We start from the raw sequence: 25,560 nt of genomic DNA, 5'->3' as shown, positions 1-25,560 counted from the left end.
TCCGTAAATAATATACCATGTGAAAGTTTCCAGCATTAGTAAAGGTTAGCATGTATTCCATATACCAACAAAATGTATAACCAAACAGATCTGCTTTAATTTAATCCAAGTACTTTTTCCCTAAAGTAAGGAAAAAATCTGAAGTGGGAAGTTGGACAAAATCTGTAGTGGGAAGTTGCGTGGCAGCCTGACATTTCGTTTTGTAGAAGACAGATTTTTTTTTCTTTTATAAAGTGAAGAATGTTGATTGGCCAGCTTCTCACAGATCAATGTCAACTGCAACATCATTGTATTCAGCACCGTAGTCTTAACGTGGAACATTTGTCACCCAGTGGTCAAACTATGTATTACATGGTGTGGGACATAACGCAGGACATAACGCAATCTACAACTCGAGACTCAGAGACCTCAAAAGCGCGTTGTAAACCACGATGTACTTGGGCATAACTGTACTTCATACCTTAATGATTTGTTAATAATAATGCTTAGCTGAGTAAGAGGCTGCGTAGAATTCCGTGAACCAGTTATCTTTTAAACCGCTATATCTGGTTTTAATCTTTTTCAACGTTGTAGAACCATCCTCCTCTTAAGTGGGGTGTTTAAGCCCTCTATGTTCCATGTCAAGAATCTTATGTGATTAGGTGCAATGAGTGTGTTCGCCATTGGTATACTCATATAAACCTATACCTGTTTTTGGGAATATATTCAACAAAATAGTTAAGTCTCTCAAATTTTTTACTACAACGCACTCATCACAACCTCGTGATTGGGGAGATTTCAACTGTATAGTTGACCCCCACTTAGACAGATCGACACAGCCCCAACCAAGCTCCTCTATGGGAGATAAAGGCATATACCTTCTTCAAAATATACACAACTTCCATGATGTGTGGAGAATTCTAAACCCCAAATGACAAAACATACACTTTTTACTCATGTCCACCATTCATTTTCCAGAATCGACTACCTGCTGCTTTCTAACCCCCTACTTTCCAAAGTCCTCTCAGTAAACATACACAATATTATAATATCATACCATGCCCCTATCTCAGTATCCCTTCAGCACCCCAACCCAGAAACCACGACAAGGTACTGGAGATTCCCATCCTCGCTATACAAATCAGAACAGTTCACCCAATTCTTACAAAACAAATGGCACAAATTTGCTGATAACAACCTGGAACAGTGGGATGACCCCGCCTTATTCTGGGCAACCTCTAAGGCTGTCCTCCATACTGGCCTACCAATCTAACCATCATAGAGACCACAGAGAAAAATATAACTCTCTGCACAAATCAGTATCGGAGGCCTGTCAAATATATGTAGATAACCCATCTGACTCCACGTTCCTTGACTATAAACAAAAACGACAATTAATGGAGAGCTTCCTACTGGCAGATGCCCGACGACAGGTGGGCTTTACGTCTAACCGTTAATATAGGTGGGGTAATAAGGCTGTCCGTCTCTTAGCCAACATGACGAAGGGACACAAAACAAAACACTATATTAAACTTATTAGATACCCAACCACAACACATAGGGAACACACGACACAGACTATCCTATCCAAATTCCATTCTTATTTTAGCACACTATACACTGCACCCACTACAGACGAATGCCTACATGATTGTCTATTAAACACAAGCCCATCTCCCCAAACTCACAGAAGACCAACAAGAATGCCTAAATAGAGATATCACAGAGATAGAGGTTTCTACGGTAATCTCCCAACTCCCCATCTGTAAATCCCCAGGCCCCGACGGATACACGGGTGAATATTACAAAATACTCCAGCCACATATAACATCCATACTTACACAACTATTCCAAAAAATTCACAGAGACCAAATCCCGTTCTCCGGGTTCACCGAATCCCATACCATACTCCTCCCTAAACCAGATAGAGATACAGAACTTGTAATTTCTTAAAGACCAATAACACTTCTCAATCAAGATCTGAAAATCTTGTGCAAAATCAAGGCAAACCATCTCCACTCCATCTTGCCCACATTACTAACATCTCACCAGCTAGGTTTCACTCGTGACAGATATTCGGTACGGGGTGTCCGTACGGCATTGGCTCCGGTGATAAAGACTTCCCTAGACAAAATGCCCCACCCTCGATGCTTCTCAGCCTAGACGCTGAGAAAGCTTTTGACTGTCTCCTGGACACACCTCCACAAAATGTTAACAATTCAAGCATTTGGCAATAATTTTATACAACTGTTTAGATATCTATACACTTCCCCTAGTACATCTCTGCTAGTAAACAGACAACGAGGCCACCCCATCATGATTGCCAAGGGACGTGTCAGGGTTGTCCTCTCTTCCCTTTACTATTCAATATTGCACTTGACCCCCTCTTACGGCTCCTACAATTCTGGCCAACGTTTCAAGGGATTCTCATGGGTTCACGTGAAATCAAAGTCATGGCCTTTGCGGACGACCTCCTACTTTATATAACAAACCCCAAATCCATCCTTCTCCCTATTCTACAAAAAAAAAAATAATCAACCAATACAGTACAGTCTCTGGCTTTTCTATAAACCAAGATAAATCCCAAGGCTTATATCTAGGCCCACAAACTCGCCCTCACTGGGCAAGGAAAAACCACATACGCTGGGCCTCGACCGCAATAAAATACCTAGGGATATATATCCCTAAACATATTTCCGACCTTTATAGGCTCAATATTACCAAAACACTGAAACCTATCTTGACAGAACTAGACAACTGGAGACACTTAATGCTCTCAAACCTGGGACGTGTTCACTTATTAAAAATGATCACGTTTCCTAAACTATTATATCCGCTCCAAATGTTACCAATTCTTCTAACGGCCTCTGATGAGAAACTCATCAACACCACATTTCGCAAATTCATTTGTCATACTAAACTACCACGAATAAGCTATCTTAAACTACAACAACCAGTCTTCAATCGAGGAGTGAATCTCCCAAATCTATCACTTTATAATCAAGCCGGAATAATCCGATATATCCGAGACTGTATTCACGCTACTACCAAGCATACAGACAATGACATTTACCAATCATTTCTGCCAAACCAACACCTACTTTCCTTTTTACACTGCCACAAACAGGAACTAAGGGACCCTACCACACAAAACCCCCTACTGATGATAGCATGGACTATCTGGCACTGCACACGACAAAAATTAAATCTGAATAGCCACCACTCACTATTCCTTCCGCTCCTGAACAATCCTGATTTCCAGGATGGCTCGGCAACGCACGCGTTTATTTCATGGAGGACTAAGGGAATCCTACAAGTTCTGACCCTTGTCGATAACACGGCCACAGCTCCACTGACGGCACAGGCTTTGGTAGATAAATATGATCTCCCAGCCACACAAGCATTGGCAGTTTACCAGGCACAACACTATGCTAGCTCAATATCAGCTAGCTCAATATCAAAGCAGCTAAAATATTATATGAAGAGTGCATAGCCACTGAAAGCAAAACCAACCCAAAGAAGTTTTTTAAATACATAAATAGTAAACGTTTAATTAAGGAAAACATAGGCCCACTAACTGATACTAGTGGAAAAAGTGTTACTGAGGACAAGGGAAAAGAAAAACTGTTAAATGAGTTCTTCTCATCAGTATTTACTAAGGGAGAGCAGACTGTGGAACGAACATTTACCACAAACGGGACAAATAAGCCAGATCTCATTGTGGATTTCACGCCGAAGGAAATAATACTGAGGCTAAGCAAACTCAAAACAAATAAGTTACCAGGGCCAGATGGGATTCATCCGAGGGTATTAATGGAATTAAGGGATGAACTAGCTACCCCCCTACATTATATCTTTAGCAAGGCACTATCGTCAGGTATAGTACCAAAAGATTGGAGAATAGCAGAGGTAGTGCCAATATTCAAAAAAGGAAAAAAGGAAGATCCCGCTAATTACAGACCCGTTAGTTTAACATCAATTGTGGGTAAACTATTTGAAGGATTTTTAAGGGATGGTATCCAGGAATATTTAGATAATCACCGTCTACTCAGTACTAACCAACATGGGTTCGTGAAAAATCGTTCATGCCAAACTAATCTACTAGGGTTCTATGAAGAGGTTAGCAAAAACCTCGATAATGGAAATGCTGTAGATGTGATTTTCCTAGATTTCGCTAAAGCATTTGATACTGTCCCACACAAGAGATTGATTAATAAAATGGAGAACCTAGGATTGGGTGAAAATATCTGCAGATGGGTAGGGAATTGGCTATGTAATAGAGAACAAAGAGTGGTTGTGAATGGTGCTGTATCAGATATGATACCGGTACTAAGTGGAGTGCCCCAGGGCTCGGTTTTGGGGCCCATTTTGTTTAACATTTTTATTAACGATATTGGGATAGGGTTACTCAGCAATGTATCCATCTTTGCGGACGATACAAAACTTAGCAAAGTCATCAAATCACCAGAAGATGTCACCATGCTTCAAAATGATCTTGCAATTCTAGATGAGTGGGCTAAAAAATGGAAGATGAGGTTCAATGTAGATAAATGTAAGGTTATGCACCTTGGGAGACACAACCAGTGTGCAAGTTACAACCTTAGCGGAGAGGAACTGGGTAATTCCATACTTGAAAAGGATCTAGGAGTCCAAATAGACAGCAATCTAGGATGTAGTGCCCATTGTAATGTAGCTACAAAAAAGGCCAACAAAATTCTGGCATGTATTAAGAGGGGAATGGAAACTAGGGACTCAAGGGTAATTATGCCACTATATAAAGCATTGGTGAGACCTCACCTAGAGTACGGAGTACAGTTCTGGGCCCCACACTATAAAAAGGACATCATAGAATTAGAAAAAGTCCAAAGGCGAGCAACAAAGCTTATTAGGGGAATGGAGAATTTAAGCTACGGGGAGAGATTAAGCAATTTGGGACTATTTACATTAGAAAAGAGACGTTTAAGGGGGGACATGCTCAACATGTACAAGTATATCAAGGGCCAATATAAGGAACTGTCACACACCCTATTTTCTACTAGAAAGGAATCTAGGACGCGAGGGCATGAGTATAGATTAGAAGAAAAAAGATTTCATTCAGCTAGTAGAAAGAATTTCTTTACGGTCAGAACAGTCAAACTCTGGAACTCTCTTCCCAGAGAGGTGGTAATGGCTGGCTCATTAAATGCGATCAAGGCAAAGTTGGACAAACATTTACTGGAGAAAAACATCCATGGGTACAAATATGAAATATAATTTGTCTGTAAAATACCAGAACCTACCAAATCAGCAATGGATATCTATACCAGGTTGAACTAGATGGACGCAAGTCTTTTTTCAGCCTTACCTACTATGTAACTACTATGTAATACTCCGACATTTATCACCTACAGAACATACAAACGAATTTGACACGCTGCTCTCCAAACCCACTTCTGGCAGAAAAGCAATTTCTACTTATTACCAGACCCTTCTTACACCCATTGATCATTCTACAAAACACACTGGCCTATCCACATGGCTGAGAACATTACCCCAACTCACACTAAAACATCTACTGTGCTCCTTCTTATACTCTTGGAAAACATTACCAACTTCAATGTACAGAGAGAGGTGTTACAATATCTACCACAATGGTTACCTCTCCCCACATTGACGACATTTAATGGGCATCTATGCCCAAAATGTGATCGTCCTGATGCAACATTCCAACACCTCATGTGGGACTGCCCTATTATTAAACGTTTCTGAAAACAAGTTCAGGGAGTTTCCATTTCATTCTTACTGAATCGTCTTCCCCTGTGGGCGGAGTGGGCAATGGCGTTTTCCCAATAGGGACACCAATCCTACAGGAGAGCAAAAAGATGATGCTTATTATATCTGCGGTAGCCCGCAAATGTATCCTACATCAATGGGTACATAAGGACCCTCCTTCTATGCCCCTGTTTCGAGCAAAGCTATTCCATATGGAATGGGTGTAATCATCCCTCCAAAAAGAAGAACGTATGGAAACAGTTTTCCAGATATGGGAGTGTTTTATCGATTCATTATCCAATAATCTGAAATCACAAATCCACAAAATGTTTCCGTTCCACCCAATGGTATGAGACCCGTGTCCTCATCAGGCCCAACCTGATAGACTTTCCAGCAAATATGATCACTGTTTGAGTGATGATATGGTCTAGGTCGTGTCCGCCCTCAGATGACATTGTTTTGTTTCCTTACTGTAAAATGTGTTTATATATATATATATATATATATATATATATATATATATATATATATATATATAGTTTTAGAATGTAGCTCTAAGACACCGGCGCTTCTAGTTACCCATACACATTTATATAATATTTAATCTAGCAAGTTTTGTTGGATTGGTTGGCAGCTTAGTTCTCTAAAATCCGACTTGGTAGGTCGGCTGGGATTTTATGGAAGGGTATGGAGAGAACACAGGCGCCAGACCACAAGTGTATAATAAAGGTTTATATAACCAATCTACACCAATAACACAAGTTTCAATTAAAAAGACATTTTAATTAATAATCAAGATAAATACAATGTAAAAAAAGGAAATTTGTAAAAATTGGACAATATAAATAAGTATATAAAAAACAACACAATTGATATAAAAGGATAGCGGGTGGGTGGGGGATGGGAGCAATGGGTTATAGGGTAAATGGATACGAGTGAATATCTTTTCATGCGTAGAAATTTTCAAAACAAGGCACATAAGTCAAAGACCATAGTTCTTGGTACTTAGCTCATGAAAAAGGAAGGATAGTATTGTCCTTTAAGGGTTCGTGGAGCAGAGCATTAGTTCCACAGCTGATTAGCATAGAGGATTCAAGGAATGTCCCAACGCGTTTCGTCCACCTATGGACTTCTTCAAGGGGAGCAGGATAGTAAGGGGGTGTTCAGTAGGGGTTTATATACCGTATTTGATCAGATAGGGGTGTGGTTAGTGCCGGAACCGGAAGTGTCCGTCCCGATTGATCCTAGCCTAAAAGATGCTAATAACTCAGTCCCGATAGCTAGGGTTGATCTGTTATACTCTGGCCTCCTTGCGAGTGCCGTTATATGTAGTGTTCTCTATTTGTTTCTTTGCGGTATCGACCGCATCCTGATCGTGAGTTCCGGATGTTCCTTTGTTTCCGGAAGCGCGTCATCATACTCCGTCTGTGGAACGCGGAAGTTCTTTCTTTGAAGCGCAGATCTCTTTTGCTGTTATCGGCGTCATTCATATGGAACGCGGAAGTCTTTCAGCATTGGTCTCTAGTGGAACGCTTTGTATATTCGTAGGGTTGTTATGGAAACCGTCTAGACATCTGGCTGCCGGGGTCCGTAGTATTGTGTGATATCAGGTTTTCTCACATCAAGTTCAGTGGATGCTACAATAAAGTGTAAACGGTTAGACTGCAATTCCAATATGTTTATTCCTTGGGGGAATACTTGATGTAAGTTTTTTTACGTATCTATATGCATACGGAAATTAGCATAAAAAATATTTGCATAAAATAAAAAAAATAAAAAATATATATATACATATTTCTTATAGAGCTAATTTTCACATATTTCTAAAGTGGTTCTTGTGCATAGTGAACCCCTATGTGATCATTAATCTTAGCAAGCAAGTAACATTATGGGGAATATATCCAAGTGATTATAAGTATATATATATATATATGTATACAAAGTGAATAAGGTGAATATATTTATTTCGTGAGATTCATTTGTAAAAAATTGGTAGCTGGTCGGTTTTCAGTGATAAAGTCCATATAATTATAATCAGCTTTTCGCTGTTAGTTAGTGAGGTCAGTGTCGGAGCTAACTTGTTCTTTTTCTTTTTTAGTTATTTCATTCTGTTTTTTTCTTTTTTAATTTATTGCTGAGTTCTTGATACCAAGTTTCTTCAAATAGGTGCTTTTGGTTGGTAATTTTTATCGACTTGTATAAACGGGAATGTTGCTTGTGGAAGTTGGAATGTGTCTTTCACATGTTCCTCTTCTTTTCTACAGACATTCACCAGTTCCATATGGTGCTCTCCCTTTACACTTTTTTATGCGAAACCCAATTTTCCCCGGTGGTCTCCCTCCCGAGTACTTGTTGGGCCCACTGCTTATTTGCTTCCGAGTTCGGATGGAGTCGGGCTTGTGCAGAGTGGTATGATCGCATTTTCGTGTATTAGGTGTCACTTACATATAGACTGGGATATCTATGATCACAATTCATAGAAATGGAGCTATTTCATAGCTTTCGTTCAGGCCATGGGGCGACAAGGTGTTTAGTTCATAGATCCAAAACATTTCTCGTTGTGACAGTCTTTTCGCTAGATCTCCACCTCGTGGGCCTAGGGTAACATGTTCAATGGTTGTGAATGTTAGATCTTCAACAGATGAGTTATGATGATTCAAAAAATGTCTGGATACAGAGTGGGTCGTGAGTTTGTTCTTGATGTATCAAGAACAAACTCACGACCCACTCTGTATCCAGACATTTTTTAAATCATCATAACTCATCTGTTGAAGATCTAACATTCACAACCATTGAACATGTTACCCTAGGCCCACGAGGTGGAGATCTAGCGAAAAGACTGTCACAACGAGAAATGTTTTGGATCTATGAACTAAACACCTTGTCGCCCCATGGCCTGAACGAAAGCTATGAAATAGCTCCATTTCTATGAATTGTGATCATAGATATCCCAGTCTATATGTAAGTGACACCTAATACACGAAAATGCGATCATACCACTCTGCACAAGCCCGACTCCATCCGAACTCGGAAGCAAATAAGCAGTGGGCCCAACAAGTACTCGGGAGGGAGACCACCGGGGAAAATTGGGTTTCGCATAAAAAAGTGTAAAGGGAGAGCACCATATGGAACTGGTGAATGTCTGTAGAAAAGAAGAGGAACATGTGAAAGACACATTCCAACTTCCACAAGCAACATTCCCGTTTATACAAGTCGATAAAAATTACCAACCAAAAGCACCTATTTGAAGAAACTTGGTATCAAGAACTCAGCAATAAATTAAAAAAGAAAAAAACAGAATGAAATAACTAAAAAAGAAAAAGAACAAGTTAGCTCCGACACTGACCTCACTAACTAACAGCGAAAAGCTGATTATAATTATATGGACTTTATCACTGAAAACCGACCAGCTACCAATTTTTTACAAATGAATCTCACGAAATAAATATATTCACCTTATTCACTTTGTATACATATATATATATATATATATATATATATATATATATATATATATATACTTATAATCACTTGGATATATTCCCCATAATGTTACTTGCTTGCTAAGATTAATGATCACATAGGGGTTCACTATGCACAAGAACCACTTTAGAAATATGTGAAAATTAGCTCTATAAGAAATATGTATATATATTTTATTTTTTTTTTATTTTATGCAAATATTTTTTATGCTAATTTCCGTATGCATATAGATACGTAAAAGAACTTACATCAAGTATTCCCCCAAGGAATAAACGTATTGGAATTGCAGTCTAACCGTTTACACTTTATTGTAGCATCCACTGAACTTGATGTGAGAAAACCTGATATCACACAATACTACGGACCCCGGCAGCCAGATGTCTAGACGGTTTCCATAACAACCCTACGAATATACAAAGCGTTCCACTAGAGACCAATGCTGAAAGACTTCCGCGTTCCATATGAATGACGCTGATAACAGCAAAAGAGATCTGCGCTTCAAAGAAAGAACTTCCGCGTTCCACAGACGGAGTATGATGACGCGCTTCCGGAAACAAAGGAACATCCGGAACTCACGATCAGGATGCGGTCGATACCGCAAAGAAACAAATAGAGAACACTACATATAACGGCACTCGCAAGGAGGCCAGAGTATAACAGATCAACCCTAGCTATCGGGACTGAGTTATTAGCATCTTTTAGGCTAGGATCAATCGGGACGGACACTTCCGGTTCCGGCACTAACCACACCCCTATCTGATCAAATACGGTATATAAACCCCTACTGAACACCCCCTTACTATCCTGCTCCCCTTGAAGAAGTCCATAGGTGGACGAAACGCGTTGGGACATTCCTTGAATCCTCTATGCTAATCAGCTGTGGAACTAATGCTCTGCTCCACGAACCCTTAAAGGACAATACTATCCTTCCTTTTTCATGAGCTAAGTACCAAGAACTATGGTCTTTGACTTATGTGCCTTGTTTTGAAAATTTCTACGCATGAAAAGATATTCACTCGTATCCATTTACCCTATAACCCATTGCTCCCATCCCCCACCCACCCGCTATCCTTTTATATCAATTGTGTTGTTTTTTATATACTTATTTATATTGTCCAATTTTTACAAATTTCCTTTTTTTACATTGTATTTATCTTGATTATTAATTAAAATGTCTTTTTAATTGAAACTTGTGTTATTGGTGTAGATTGGTTATATAAACCTTTATTATACACTTGTGGTCTGGCGCCTGTGTTCTCTCCATACCCTTCCATATATATATATATATATATATATATATATATATATATATATATATATATATATATATATATATATATATATATATATATATATATATATATATACATATATATATATATATATATACACACACACAAAAGGAAGAATGTTATTTTCAAAAGTTTCACTATGACTGTAAACTATGATGAAAACATGCTCAATCCTTAATAAAAAGTTTTATTAAAAAAAAAAATCTGAAAATGCTGCAAAAAACACTCCTAAACCTTAAGGTGCCGATATACTAGTCCGATTTATGAAGATTTAACCCGATCCCAATCGATCGAGCTGAGAATTAAACCCAAATCGGATGTGTTTGCTGTCCCACTTGGGTCAGATGCACAGTCCTGTGCACATCGGACCTGAGCTGGAGGTCAGACCTGCTGCCGTCCGACTCGGTCTACCTTCTGGTGGCGGGGAATGGGGTCGCATGCGATACATCGCATGTGAAAGGATTGCACGCAAAGTATTGCATGTAATCCTGCAGCTCGGGAAGGTCCCAGGGGGGTCAGGGTGGGTCGGATGGCCATACCCTGCAATATATTGCAGTAGTATATGGCCACCTTTAGACTGTTTTTCAGGAATCCTTTGAAACTAGGTCAAACTCCCGGATCCTGCTCCATTCATTATGAGCCTGTTCCCATTACATTATGACCACATAAAAAAAAATTCTCACAAATACACACAGGTATAGAATACTCTCCATAGATGCCAGAGCCAACTGAAGGAAAGAAACTACTGTCATCTATAGATGTGTATTTTGAAAACACTGTGCTGTCCAGTATTTGATAGGGATCAATTTCAGTTCCTTTGTCTGTGGCTAGTTTACATCTAATGCAATTGCAATTAAGTGAACATCAGCATATTAAATGCAGCACAAAGCAGAACTAAAAAAATAAAGGAACATGAATTGTACACTAGACACATGACTACTAGTTAAAGCTACATTAATATTGCCTAATATTTGGAGGGAATCCTGATGCCTCAGAGAAAATGTCTAGGTCGATAGTCAATAGGTTGAAAAAAAAGGTTGAAGCTGACAAAGGGTGAACACATGAAAAAGTCAGGATAAGCTTTTTAGTATTTTGTTGTTCTTTTTTTTGCCTTTTTATACTGAATACTTTTTAATGTGAGTCCACATGGACTCAGACTTGGCACGGAGCATGGCCATTGAAGCCAGGTGCTGCGGTACACTAATTTGGGGTCCACATGCTCCAGGGTTGGACACCAATTTTGTTTCAAAAACTCAAGTCAACCTTTTCATGTGTAGACCTTTTCCATGTCGACCCACTAGACATTGTCTGTGAGCTTCACTACACCCAATTTAAGTATGACTCATTTGCTCCTTACACTTTCAAGTTGCTCAATACAGCGGTGTTTATCTGGTTTTTCTCACAGCCTATAGCACAGGGTTTTTCAACCACTGTGCTGCAGCACACTTGTGTGGCATGAGCAGCTCTCAAGTGTGCCACTGGAACAGTCACCACTGTCAGTTCAAGTATTCATATTAGGCACTGGTCGTTTCCTGCTCCAGTGCTGTGTATGTATCCTAGGCGAAAGAGCCCACCCCCTCACTGATGTCAGCGGGTCCTGATCTGTGCTGTGTTCATCTGTGTTTTATTTTTGTGTTCTATGGGGGATCAGGTGAAAGTTGTTGTTTTTTTATGAGTTGAAAAAGGTTGAAAATCACTGCTATAGGAAAATGGGATATGTGATGCATCAGGGGAAGGGGGAAATAGGTGAGCATGGGAAATTTCTGATATGAATCTCTGCCATCTCTCCTGTTCACCTCCACAGCAACAATCTTACATTCACGAACTTACTTTAAAAGCTTTTCTAGCTCTAGATCACAGAAAAGAAGGAATAACGAGAAAGATGTATGCATGGAGTTTTTATTTTATTTTTTTGTAGAGGGGAGAGTCCAATAGTGTGAAATCGGAGGAGTCCTAAACAACCTCCCTTTGCAAAAACTGTTCAATTCAGCAGTCTGTTTAATGATACTCAGATGTACAGCTCCTTTAAAAGTACATTTTTAATTCAATTTTAGGTATATCTTAAAACGTAAAAGTGGAACAAAAAAATTGCATTTCACGCAAAATAAAACAATTGATCAAATACTATCAGCTGACAAGGTATTTACCATGTTTATTTTTTTTCTAGTCTAAAATATGTGGTTTCTATACAAAACATTTAATCAAAGCCATGTTTCCCTATAACGGTCTACTAGTTTTAACATATATTTTATTGCTAATGCATTTTATTGTACAAATTCCCATTCTATCCGCATCTCCCAATAGCAAGTCAGGCATAAAATACAGCATATTAAACTGTATAGATAATCGGGTAAAGACAACTTTATTTGATTCAACGCTGCAGGTGTTCTACAATTTTGTGCACATCCTCAAAATTGATTACATGCCACATTTTCTGTTCAATGGCTTGCCATACAGCAATATTCTTCACATAATTAACACACATTTGAAGCTGGTAATACAGAGCAGTCTATCTCTTTAATAAGCTTAGTGAAGGATTATAAACACATGACTCGGGTTCCAGAGCAAACGACTAAATAAATTAAATTGGTCCAGGCAGTTAGTGGTGTGTGGAAAAGATAGCCAAGGAAATAAAGCTCGGAGAGGCTTAACAAACTGACTTATGACAGATGTGCCATATTTATATAGGATAATTTTAAAACGAATGAAACAGCTACTGATTAAACATTTCACATTCACAGATATTCTAAGTAATGGATTCACTTCACAGTTAGTACACAGATTTGAGATATATTATACAGATGTATTAAATGGTAATCAGAAAGTTCAGAAAATTGGAAGAAAAGAAAAAAAAAAGAGAAAATAATTACTCCTGGCTCAGAGGTTATGTTATGCACACAGACCCAACACTAGAAGCAGTCTCCTCCTGCAAGCACTGTGAAGAGCACTGCTTTCCAACAATAGGAAAAATATAGGAAGGCATGAAGATAGGCAGGCTTTAAAATCAGTTTCAAATAACTTTAGGCACAATACAGTACTACAAATTACAAAAATACTTTTATCCAGATTAAAAAAACAACAGAAAAAGGATTGTGTAAGGTGACATGACATACACTAAAGATAATAATAATAATTTTATTGATATAGTGTTCTTTCTCCAACAGAACTCAAGGTGATTGCATATATTTTGAGGGACTCTAATGGTGTGTACACACGGGGCGATATGATTGCTGGCGATATATTGCTAGCAATATATCGCCAGCAATCATATTGCTCAGTATCTCCTTTTCATCAGCGATGAAAGGGAGACACTGCTACAGGATGGGGGGGGGGGGGGGAAGAGACCCGAAGGCAGGAGGGAGTGAGCAGCAGCAGCACACGCTGCTGCTGTCACTTTTAAGGCAGGAGGGAGCAGCGGCATGGGGGGGGGGGGGGGGCAGTAGCCGCTGTCACTTGGAAGGGAGGAGGGAGGGAGCAGTGTCTGGAAGAGGGGAGCAGCAAGGGAATCCTTCTGCCGCTGTTCTCCCTGGTGCTGACCTCCTGGTCAGCGCCGGGGGAAGCCGCTCTGCGACCAGCGACCATTAGGAAGTACACACGGCAATATGTTCCCGGCAATTTCAGCCAATATTGCCCCTATGTGTACACACCTTAAGGGGAGTAAATCAATCTGTGCCGGTGGAAATAGCGGCACAAGCTTATTTAATGCTGCCGTTACCAAAGAATTAAAGGCAGTCAGATCCGAAACGGCTGCAGATTGCCGATTTGCAGACTTTACGGCACTTGACAGTCGGTATTGAATACCGACTGTCAAGTTACTGTTGGAAGGGAGGAAAAAAGCACAATTTAAATTTTTTTTTCTACTTTAGCTGCATAATACGGTCTTCTCTCTTAGTATGGCCATTTCAAAACTTGACAAAAAGAATGTAAGAAAGTGGTCACGCCCCGGATGGCACCTGTGTGTATGTCCGTGGGTCACCAGAATACCAAAACTGGGATAGCGCTGAAGTGTATCTCTATTTTTCTACCATTTTTAAACTTGCATAACTATAGTACAGTACTGCCCGAGTAAAAGAAAAAGTTGCAAAACCAAAATATTAACACTTAAAAATTGCATTTTGTTTAAGCAGCATAAAAAACTGTCACTCTTGCCTACAATTATTAGCTTATTTAAATTTGCTTTCGTGTGGGTTGTTCTATGATCAGAACAGCATCCTTTATATAAACACACATTTGCATTTTTATTAATGGAATTTATAAAAGTAGCAATCGGCTCAATCAACAAGGTAAATTCTACATCTAGACACAAACAAAAATCTGAACTAAAATTAATTGTATTCTGATGCATCCAAAAACTTCAACTGACGGTAAATGCCTTGGTTTGACTACATGGATATTCCTATATCCAATATGTGATATGTCTGACAACCAGCAAATTCATGAGAAGTGTAATCATACTGCTACTAGTACTTGTTTTTTATTGCCTATTCAGTGGACTCCTTAATTTGTAATTCTGTTTTGGTGGAAGTCCTTTAAGATCAATAGAGTCATATAAATATACCTGATTTATGTGTGTATGAATACACAGTGCATATATAAAACATCTGTATATAAAAGTGACTGAAATGTGGTCACTGTTTTGTATTCCTGCTTGACCTATCAAAAGGATTTGCTTTACATTCATTAGACATTAATTGAATTAAACATAAATGAATACATTTTGCATTATTCACTCACCTGTGACTGGAGCATCTATGTCGAGTAGATTTTTTTCCAAGCGAAGAATGGAAGCTCCCTCTGTTATAATTCGAAGGGCAACACTTTCTTCAAGTCTTCCTTCTTTCATTAAGTGAGCTTTCAACACATCCACACGAGGTTTGCCATCATTGTCAAATACTTCCTTTGCTGTAAGCCTATGATTCGGCGGAAATGGTACAGCTAGAAAACAAAAAAGAAAATAATGGTAATTAACAAAAGATAAAAGCAATGCACACAACGTATATACATTTATGTATAAAGTACATTAGGTGAATGCTTTGTTTTTCTGCCAAGAAGTTAGCCTGTGTCTGACATATTTGTGGGTTGTATTAAAAAAAAAAAAGACTCGGGACGCAGAACGAGAGCACATCAATATTCAGCTTAACTGAATAAAAACTAGGTACACCAAAAATGCAGCAGACACAATGGGCGGTATACAATGAGAATACCTGCGAGGTGCAGCGAATCCTTTTTAGGATTCGCCGCACATTCGCCACGTTCCGGAGCCGGCGGGCTCCGGTATTCAACGTTTCAGGGGCTCGCTGCCCCTGACTGGTGAATATGAGCTCCTACGGCGAATGCCGCAGGGAGCCTGAGGACGGTGGCAGGCAGAGAGATGGAAGTCTCTCTGCCTGCCCCAGAACGTTTGTGGGGGGGGGAGGTGGGCTCCCCGGGTGCCAGGCAGCACAGGCTGCCCCCCGGGGGTGCCAGCAGGGGACCGTATATTCACTATACCCGATCGTAACGATCGGGTGCAGTGAATATATGAATATGTAATGAGCGGCTCGGCTCCGGCACCCCCTGCTGGCTGCTGTGTAAAAAAAAATATATATATATATTTTTTTTTAATTAAATATATATTCATGTGCTTACAGCACATGAATAAAAATAGCATGCCCCTATTTAGAATAAAATTCCTAATTTTTTGACACCAAATGTAAAAAACAAAACACTTTATTTTAAAAGTTCACATTCCACTTCTCCATAAAAAGAAAGCTATTGCAACTCGGTGAATCATGGCGAAAAAAAACCTTCAAATGTATTCGCCATGTGGTCATTGAATAGGGTGATTCACCGTTTTTGTCAAAAATTCGCCAAACAGCACAAATTCGCCATAAAAACATGGCGAATCAGGCTCATTGAATACCGCCCAATATAGCAAGATGATACCGGTATCCATAAAATGTATTCATGCATTTTAACTTGTTTAAAAAACATGGCCTCATAAAAGGGTATAAGTGAAGGGATACACAAAATGAATGTTTAGTCTCCAATTCTCATAATTATAGAGTTCACTATTATCTTGTAAATGCCCGGTGACCGCTATACAGTATACTGAATATTGACCAATTTATAATAGTTCCAGAACCACACATTATATAGTTATATTCCCACCAAAAAAATCATCATCAACTGCACTTTTTTAATAGTCACTTTGGCATCAAATAAGTATTGTTACCGCAAGCCAGTGTATGCAATTTTTTAGAATGGAGATATGTTGAATTTCCCTAAAACATACATACATTGCCAGGTTATGGAATGCTCTGCTCTAGTCCGGATCTCATGTTTGATGAACCAATTTACAGTAAATGGAGTCATTGTGACTTGGCCCCCTACCGTTACTGCATAAACTGCAGGGCCACAATGATGAACCATCTATACACCATCACACTTGGATCTATGTTGTACCTAACCTTCTGGATCTCCTGAATGGAAGGCAGTAGAACTAGGTGAATGTACCTCAACCATCTCTATTGAAAGAAATATGCCGCATCCACCCATTTACACTGGAATATTCTAAATCATTTGCTGAATGATTGAAGATATGCAGAAACATTGCATTACATTGCCTGTAGATAATTTGAACAATGTAGAAGAAGCGGTACTTGTGCATTATCACGGCGCCCATCGCATCGCATACCATAAGGTGAGCGATGTTCTACAATTTTAAAATTGTATAGCATTGTATATGGCATACAATGCCATACAATGCGATGGGATGCGATTATAACTTGTATAAGCACCCTAATGGGTGCTTACAATGTTAAATGCACCCCCACGCCACCCCCCAGTATAAACGTGAACCCGAAGCGTGTCGAGCGCAGCGAGCCCGCAAGGGGCGGCGGTACGCGTCCTTCCACCTTTTCATACCCGCACTATCCACGTCGGCGTGGAGTTTACTTTATAAAGTGTGGCGAGCCCGAAGCGTGGGGACGCTCATAACTTCACAGGTATACGTGTCCGCTCGCCACGCTTCAGGCTCGGTGGCTCGCTGCGCTCGCCACACTATATAAAATCAACTCCACGCCGACGTGGATAGTGGGGGTATGAAAAGGTTGGAGGATGCGTACCGCTGGCGCTCGCCACGCTTCGGGTTCACGTTTATACTGGGGGGGTGGCGTAGGGGTGCATTTAACATTATAAGCACCCATTAAGGTGCTTATACAATTTTTCATCACATAGGGGGCTAAAATCGCATCGCATTGGTTGTATGGCATGTGATGCGATGAAAAATCGCGCAATCACATTTCAGGGGCGCCGTGATAATACACAAGTACCGAAGAAGCTTTAAAAGTATCATTTATACTCAAGCCAGGCTCCGATAACTGCTCAAAATTGCTTCACCTAAACACACAACTTATACTCATATGAGGAGCGTGAAGCAAGTGAGGCCTTAGTATAACACATTAGTGGTTGGGACTGAATAACGTATTTAATACCTTTCCAAAAGCCATTTGCAACTCAACAAAATAACAGATAGCACTAAGATGTGGCAAAGCATTATGGCAGATTTGGTTCAGCAACAGATGTCTCATCTACCTAGTTAAATCTTTTTAAGCTCCACAGAAATTATTTTAATAATCAAACACTCTAAAAAAAACTATTCAAGGGTATGTATTTCCTTGCAGTAAGCTTTCACATTTCACAATAATCATCTTGGAAGCTATAGAACCGTCAGGAGGCATCACAGTCCAGTACAACAAGCTAATCCTCCTAAATCTCACTTCAAATGACTCCCTGCGCACTATTGAGATGTATTTGTTGATGTCATATCAACATAAGACTCCAGCTTAAAAGTGACCTTAGCTTTAATTGGACTGTCAAAGATCATGTCACCTTTAATTAGTAATTTCTCTAATCTGATGTCCTCTGAAAAGTACGAGAATGGTGGCGCACAACAAATCAGTTACAAGGCCGTGAGATTTATTTACCCAACAAATTCTATTCACCGTGATCTATTTACCCAAACGGAAAGAAAGCCACAAAATACACACATTATCTGAATAAAGTGAAATTAAATTTGTGCACACTTTGGTGCTTCATATGTCTTGCCAAAAACAATATTATCAATATAACTTTATCTTGATTGTAGATTTGACAGCTAGTTTCCAGTAAGCAGATTTTATTTAAACAATGTTTATCTGGGTAAAACTAGGGTAGATAAAATGAACAGTCCACAGAAAAGTAATAGAGAATATATACTGCTACTCCCTGTACTCTACAGAATGTGATATATTTTTCTGCCAACAAAATAATCTAGCTAATGATTACAAAAAAAAAAAAAAAAAACCCACTTTATTGAAAACCACAGGTAATCTACAAGTAATGATTACTGTGCTGCTAAGAGTAATGCTGGAAGTATTATGATGTAAGTAAAAGTTAAACAGAAGTTCAATTCAGTACCTCACGATGCAGAAAAGGCCTGCAGCCCCGCTTTAGCCACATTATGATTGACATCCTTCAGCATCTGGGGGGGGGATTGGGTCCATATTGCAAGCATACTTCGACAAAGGGTCTGAGTCATCGGAAGCAATTGTCCTGGACCTTGCTAACCAAAGCCCATGAGTAAGCTTTGGTTTATGCAGAAAGCCCAAGTGTGTTTATTTTTTGTCGCCATATAATAGTATGGTGAAGATTAAATCATTAGGCATTTGCAAATGATGTGAAAAGTAATTTTTTTCTATGTTATCTGCTTTTATAAATACAAACGTGCATTGGAAATGTCAAAATAAATAGTACTTAATATAATATTCTGCCAACTCTGGCTACTTATGAGTATATGGAACAAAGCTTTATTTTAAGTCGTGTTCAGACAAAAAAGCAGTATTGTCTATAGCCAACAGGAAAAAAGCAACAACATGCTGTACTGTACGCGCCTACAGAGCATTTCCTGGGCAAGAACTCCAGCTTTAAACACAGTTTCAGATGCAGACTATTTTTAACTAAACAGAGGTGGAAAAAGAGGCAACAAACAAGAAAACAGCCTGGAAGATAAGTAATTCTCACAAGATCCAATATTTCCAGTACTAAGGTACAAAAGACTTCCAGGGACCCTGGATTTTCAAATGTATTTTTGAGATTTTTCACAATAGTCAGTTTTTTTATTAGATAAGCAATGCAATTTTTTAAAATATTTTATTCTGTATTTTAACAGCCCCTTCCCAAAATAATGAATCATATATCTAAGCACCTATTTTTATACATTGTAAAGGAAAATGTAAATATTATTGCAAAAATAATTTTTATTTTCTACGCCCCTCTTAATGCATAATTATGCCTATGGTGGGATATTATTAGTATTTATGCTGGCATCTTGCATCTTTCAATACCGATGCAGTTCTTATTCCCTGCCTGGGGTGTCACTCTCTGCTGTGGTGCTCCTACAACACATCTGGTCTGTATATCAGTGCTAAAATACAGACCACAGTGTGCTAGAAGCACCACAGCTGAAAAACACTTAATAGTGCTCATCTTTCAACTATTAATAAAAAGAGCAAAAACATCCATTAGGCACCTTTTGCAAAACTCTGATACTTTGCTTATGGTCTAACTACAGTACCTTCTGTAAGGTCCTGAAATCAGCTGACCGTTTTTGGTCTTGATGGATTCTCTACTTTTTGATGCACTTCTTCAACAGTCTCCAATTTTTCATGCAGCTCTTTGACGTATTTTTTCATGAAAATATCATGCAGCCTTAAGCAGCCCATACACGGTCCGTTTAACGGATCCATTTGGGACTTAATTAGCACACATCGGATCGGATCCCTAGTGCATGCAGTGTGCATGCACTGCGATCCGATCCGTACCTAGTACAAAAAGTATGTGCAGCACATACTTTTTGTACCGTACTATGTGATGCGCGGGAGCGCGCATCGCATAGTACAGAACGGAGCCATACACAACGGACCGTGTATGGGCTCCTTTACTGTGAGTACCTTAAATTGGCATTTCTTGGGCATAATCTTATTTGTGCAATAAGATTATGAAACAAGTTCACTTTCACATACTTGCTACAAATTGGATTGAGTCCTGAAGGTGCCCATACACTAGGCTTTTTTCATCAGATTCCGATTGAGAAATCTAATGAACTGTCAAAATCACGTATTTGCCATCAGATGTGATGCGATGCGATGCACAGTCCTGTGAGCATTGCATCAGAGCCTGAAGATCACACCTGCTGCACTACAGATATATTGCATTGCCAAGCCTCTAGCAGGCTTGGCTAGGATCGCATACGATACATTGTATGCAAAACAACTTGGGGAAGTTACCCTAGAGTATGGGCATCTTTATAGTTGTGCTTAGCATCTCAAGTTCCAGAATAAAACATTTTGTTGTTGTGTCTGTTTTCTGGAAAAATGCAAGTTACTTAGAGTATTCATGGTTGTACATCTCCAGCCCATACTGACTGCTAATCCCAATATTTCCCTAGCAGATTTGGCTAACTGCAGGGATGTGGGATTTTGGTGGTGCTAGCTTTCTCTTGATTCGTCAAAGCAAAAACAAATCTCTTTTAAGTCAAGACTACTGATTATTTCATTTAATTCTTTAAATGAACGCAGCAACGCTGTTGGAATTATCTCAAAGATAGTTACTATTAATGCTGTACCTTTATAGGTGTGCTGTTTTCATTTAGTGAAAGAGCCCGTCCATGCAGAACTATTTAATAGCATAGATAAAGCCATGTACATCATATATCCTTTAACGGAGTATTAGAAGATTAATAATAATTTTTTTGAAAGCTGCTCTACAGTCTAATGCTCTATTGATGTGCATATTCATAGAACTTCATTATATTGTGCTATATACTGTACTTCAGAACACTGCAGTCCTGATTTGATAGGCATGTCAGATTCGCTAGCTGGCAGAACAGTGATATCAGGTGCAGTGCGTAAGGGAAAGTATTACCCATGTACAGCCTTTACAACACTAGCTGCTGTATGCCTCCTCCATGTCAATAAAACAACCCAGTCACAATACTCTTTATTAAAACTTTGGTATGATAGGGGCTGTATATGATGTATATAGCGTAATTTCAGAATGTTTTGCACACTTTCATTTCTTTATAAATATCTTTATTTTAATAATACTATTACTAAATATTCTAAAAATAAAGGGATTTGATTATTAATTTTTAAAGTGGATTTTGTTCAAAACCCACTAAAGAAAGGTTACCATTCATGGTAAATAAAACAATTAAGCATTAAAGTCAGTTGGATTGTAGCGGGAGGAGGCAAGTGCAGACTTTGTTATTTAGTTTAAGCATCAGGAAATCTAGCTAGTAAGACATGACGTGAATTCAATACACAGTAAAACATATTTTATATAGCAGACAACACTGTTTGGTATAGTCTGTGATTTTTGGCATAAATTATAGCCCTTTACCGTATGTTTTTCTAAAACGGAGTATGACATCCTGTATCCTCCATAGAAAGAGTCTAATAACAAAAATATAAAATACCCAACAAACTCCATGGCATTCATAAAAACATTATACAGCCTATTAGTGTATCCAACCAGATGCTCTTATTTAGACACACCCTCTACCCACAGACCCACGATCACATGGACAGTCTGGTACTGCCCCCCTCCCCCCCCCTCCCAAAGTGACATGTTGTATACTACAAAAAGTAGGTAAGTATGGTGTATTATGAACATCTTTAATCTGTATAGCAACCGCATAACAAATGCAATAAAAATTCTGAATCATTTACATCAGTCCATGAATGAACTAGTTCATTGGCCTATATCACTGCATGAAAGAGGTGCTAAATGTACCCCAGTGGACTGTGACCATCAGTGATTAGTGTATTGTCTACTGTGCATCCCTGATTTAGTTTCTCTGGATTGTGTGTGCTGCTTGAATAACATGTTTTACCAGCATGAATCTGCTACAATACATACATTATTCATTACACGTGCTGCGGGTTGTTCTGAGGAAACGGTGTCAGCATTTGCAGAACAATTAAAAAGTTGCCGTTCCAGCATATCTCTAAAGCACTGTGCGCAGTGACTAGTGCATTGATTCCCACATTTTAGAAGACATCAAATAAAGGGTAGGGTTAAATATTGTCATTGCATAAAAAAAACGAAAAAAATAAAATATGTTTTGCCTGTTTTATATGTTTTGTACATCTTGTTTATTTACATTTTTGCACGTTTTGGTTTTTTGGTTCGTGATAGTATGCACGTCACTATGTGCATCATATTACCATGGTAATCACCTGTGCGCGCTCTCGTCTGCTTCCGGGGACAAAGGAACTTTGTTTAGGTTCCCCCGCCGGCGCGCCCAGCATATTGGTTCCACAACGCCGCTGCTGCTTTTGTCAGTGGGCGGCTCTGTATTCCAAATGCGTGGCGGCAATGGCGGGCTGGGATTACAAGGTAACTGGTCCTCCGGTGATCACGATTGCTGACAGGTGAGTAAGGCATGTACAACCTATATATTTGGGCTCTGGCTAGCATATTTTGTATGACCCCTCTTGAGAAAGGTGCCACTATGCGCCGAAACGGCCGTCGAGGAGACTTGTAATGTATCTCACACGTTATTTGCCTGTTGGGTGTCTGAAAATGCTCTATATATAGCTCTGATTGATGCGAGCTTGAGCTGAATAAATATGCCATTTTACAAGTATTCATCTTGGACTCTATCTTGACTGGTGCGGGTGTTTCCTCAAGTCCTGCTGGATTGCTTTAGGAAAGATACCTCTGCATAATCATCTCCCAGCACAGTCCACAATATCTTTGTCAGTGGGTGCGATTGCTCTTTGGATTATTCAAAGTTCTGTTGGACATTTCTTTTGCACCACCGTTTTCAATAGTGGGGAGGATCCCTTCCCCCCCCATGTTGATTGTGTACATATTATCTGTTATATGTTGTGCGTCTTGTGTTGTTTATTGCTTATCTATCATGGATTTTGATGCTAATGACCTGACTGGCACCAAAAGATTTTTGGACAAAGATGTCAACAAAATCTTGTTTACCGACACAAAAGAGTTGGCATTTGATGTCGACAGTCCCCTGGAAGTACACACAGATTTATTAAAATTACGTAAGAGGTTAGTGGAATTAGAACTCCACGGTTTAACCCTATCACAATATCATAGGGAAGGTTTTATTCCCAGGGGCTTTCGCATCAGAAACCAACCTACAATTGGTCGCACCAATAAAGATTTTTGTAAAAATTGGTGCGCAATATTAAACCAATGTAGTTTTGATTTAATTGTATTGGTTGTGCAGCAGGTCAACTGTGATATTGATATTGTCAAGAGAGAGATTGCTATATGTGAAAAGGAGGGTACTGCTGTATTAAAATCTGACACCTCAGTAGATTGGTTGGCCAAATTGGATGAATCTGTAGCATCCTTTAAATCTGATCTACTAGCCTTTAAAAAAGGTAAATATAAAAAAGTGAAGGATGACTACAGGGAGTTACGGGTATATCCATGGCTGACTGGACAGAATAGTAGACGCCCTTGGAGAGAACAATACTCCACCAATAGGAAGCGGAGAGAAGTCCATTTTACGGACTTAGATTCCCAAACGTCACATAGTGATTCAGACCATTCCACCAAAAATACTTTTTTAGGAAACAGGGTGAGCAACCGAAATCGCTTGAAAAAAGACGCAAAAGATGCAGGAGAGGGGGCGTCAAGCACAGTCACTCAAAAAGGAAGGGGAAAGAGGGGAAACCAGAATTAATGGTTTTCAATCTCTCCGCCTATAGTCCTTCAGAAGCTGAGATCTCTGTTTTAAACAGGGGTCTGTCTTTTGTTCAGACGCATAGACAAAAACCGTTTGAATGTGAGACCGAACTTTATCGGTTTCACAGACAGCTACGTCTGAAAGATCATTTTTTGAGGCTACCGTCTACCTCTACTGCTATTACTGTTAAATCTCCTACACCCTTTCGGGTGAAAAGTGACTTTGACCCCCCCTCACCTAATGCGTCAATTGACACATTTATGCGTTTGGTTAAAAATGACATTCTGCCCACCCTTAAAAAACCTGCCAAGTATTTTTCAAATTTAACACTTGATGAAAGAAAGGCGATTAAATCACTACGAGATAATCCTGACATCATCATCCGCCCCGCCGACAAAGGCGGGGGCGTGGTGATGCTTGATAGGGATTATTACGTTAATGAAATTAAGGGGCAACTTGCGGACCCTGGATGTTATAAAAAATTAACATATGATCCCACTCAAAAATTCAAAAAAGAATTTGATGCTATCATCATGATGGGTGTTGGTAACGCCTGGATTGATGAGCAAACTAGCAATTTTTTGATCCAGGAATTCCCCATCATCCCCCTCCTATACTGCTTGCCTAAGGTGCATAAATCCTTGGTCTCCCCTCCTGGGAGACCAATTATCAGCTCCATGGGCTCAATCAGTCAGCCTGTTTCACAGTACATAGATTATTATTTGCAGCCGGTGGTTCAAGAGAGTCCTTACTTTCTCCGTGATACCACCCATTTTTTGAACAAACTGCTTAATTTTGACCAACCAATTGAAGGGTGTTTGCTGGTAACCTTAGATGTTGCCAGCCTTTACACTAATATTATGCATGAAGAAGGCATCAGAGCGGTGCGTGAGTGCATCAGTGCCAGTCCATTATACATTGGTCCCCCTATTGAGTTTCTTTTGTTGCTTTTGGAAATGGTTTTAAACAAGAATTATTTTTTGTTTGATAATGCGTTTTTTTTGCAGCAACGTGGTACTGCGATGGGGTCAAACATGGCCCCATCGTATGCCAATTTATTTATGTTTCAGTACGAGAAGCAACACATTCTTACAAACTCAATTTTTTCCAAATTTATTAAATGCTATGTTCGCTACATAGATGATTTATTTTTTATTTGGACTGGCACTGAGGCCTCACTCATTGAATTTATTACTGTATTAAATGCTATTCCTGGCAAAATTAGATTTACATCCACCTACAGCCATGATAGGCTCCATTTTCTAGACGTGCTCATAACCATCTCCAATGGCAAGTTTGAAACTTCGTTGTTTA

The 25,560-nt window shown here is 39.3% G+C and overlaps 1 protein-coding gene across 2 annotated transcripts in view; it reads right to left on the bottom strand.

Annotated features, from left to right (window-relative positions):
- The window catches only part of PPP3CA (protein phosphatase 3 catalytic subunit alpha), a 203,550-nt gene that overhangs the window by 80,427 nt on the left and 97,563 nt on the right, over window positions 1–25,560 (bottom strand). For both annotated transcript variants that reach the window (XM_083179032.1, XM_083179031.1), the window contains exon 2: window positions 15,240–15,440. In XM_083179032.1, the coding sequence (XP_083035158.1) occupies window positions 15,240–15,440 (201 nt within the window). The remainder of the gene's footprint in view (window positions 1–15,239; window positions 15,441–25,560) is intronic.

Source organism: Crinia signifera, chromosome 1, assembly GCF_055691185.1.
Source record: "Crinia signifera chromosome 1, ASM5569118v1, whole genome shotgun sequence".
Classification (NCBI taxonomy): domain Eukaryota; kingdom Metazoa; phylum Chordata; class Amphibia; order Anura; family Myobatrachidae; genus Crinia; species Crinia signifera.
This window is presented reverse-complemented; position numbering and strand designations above follow the sequence as displayed.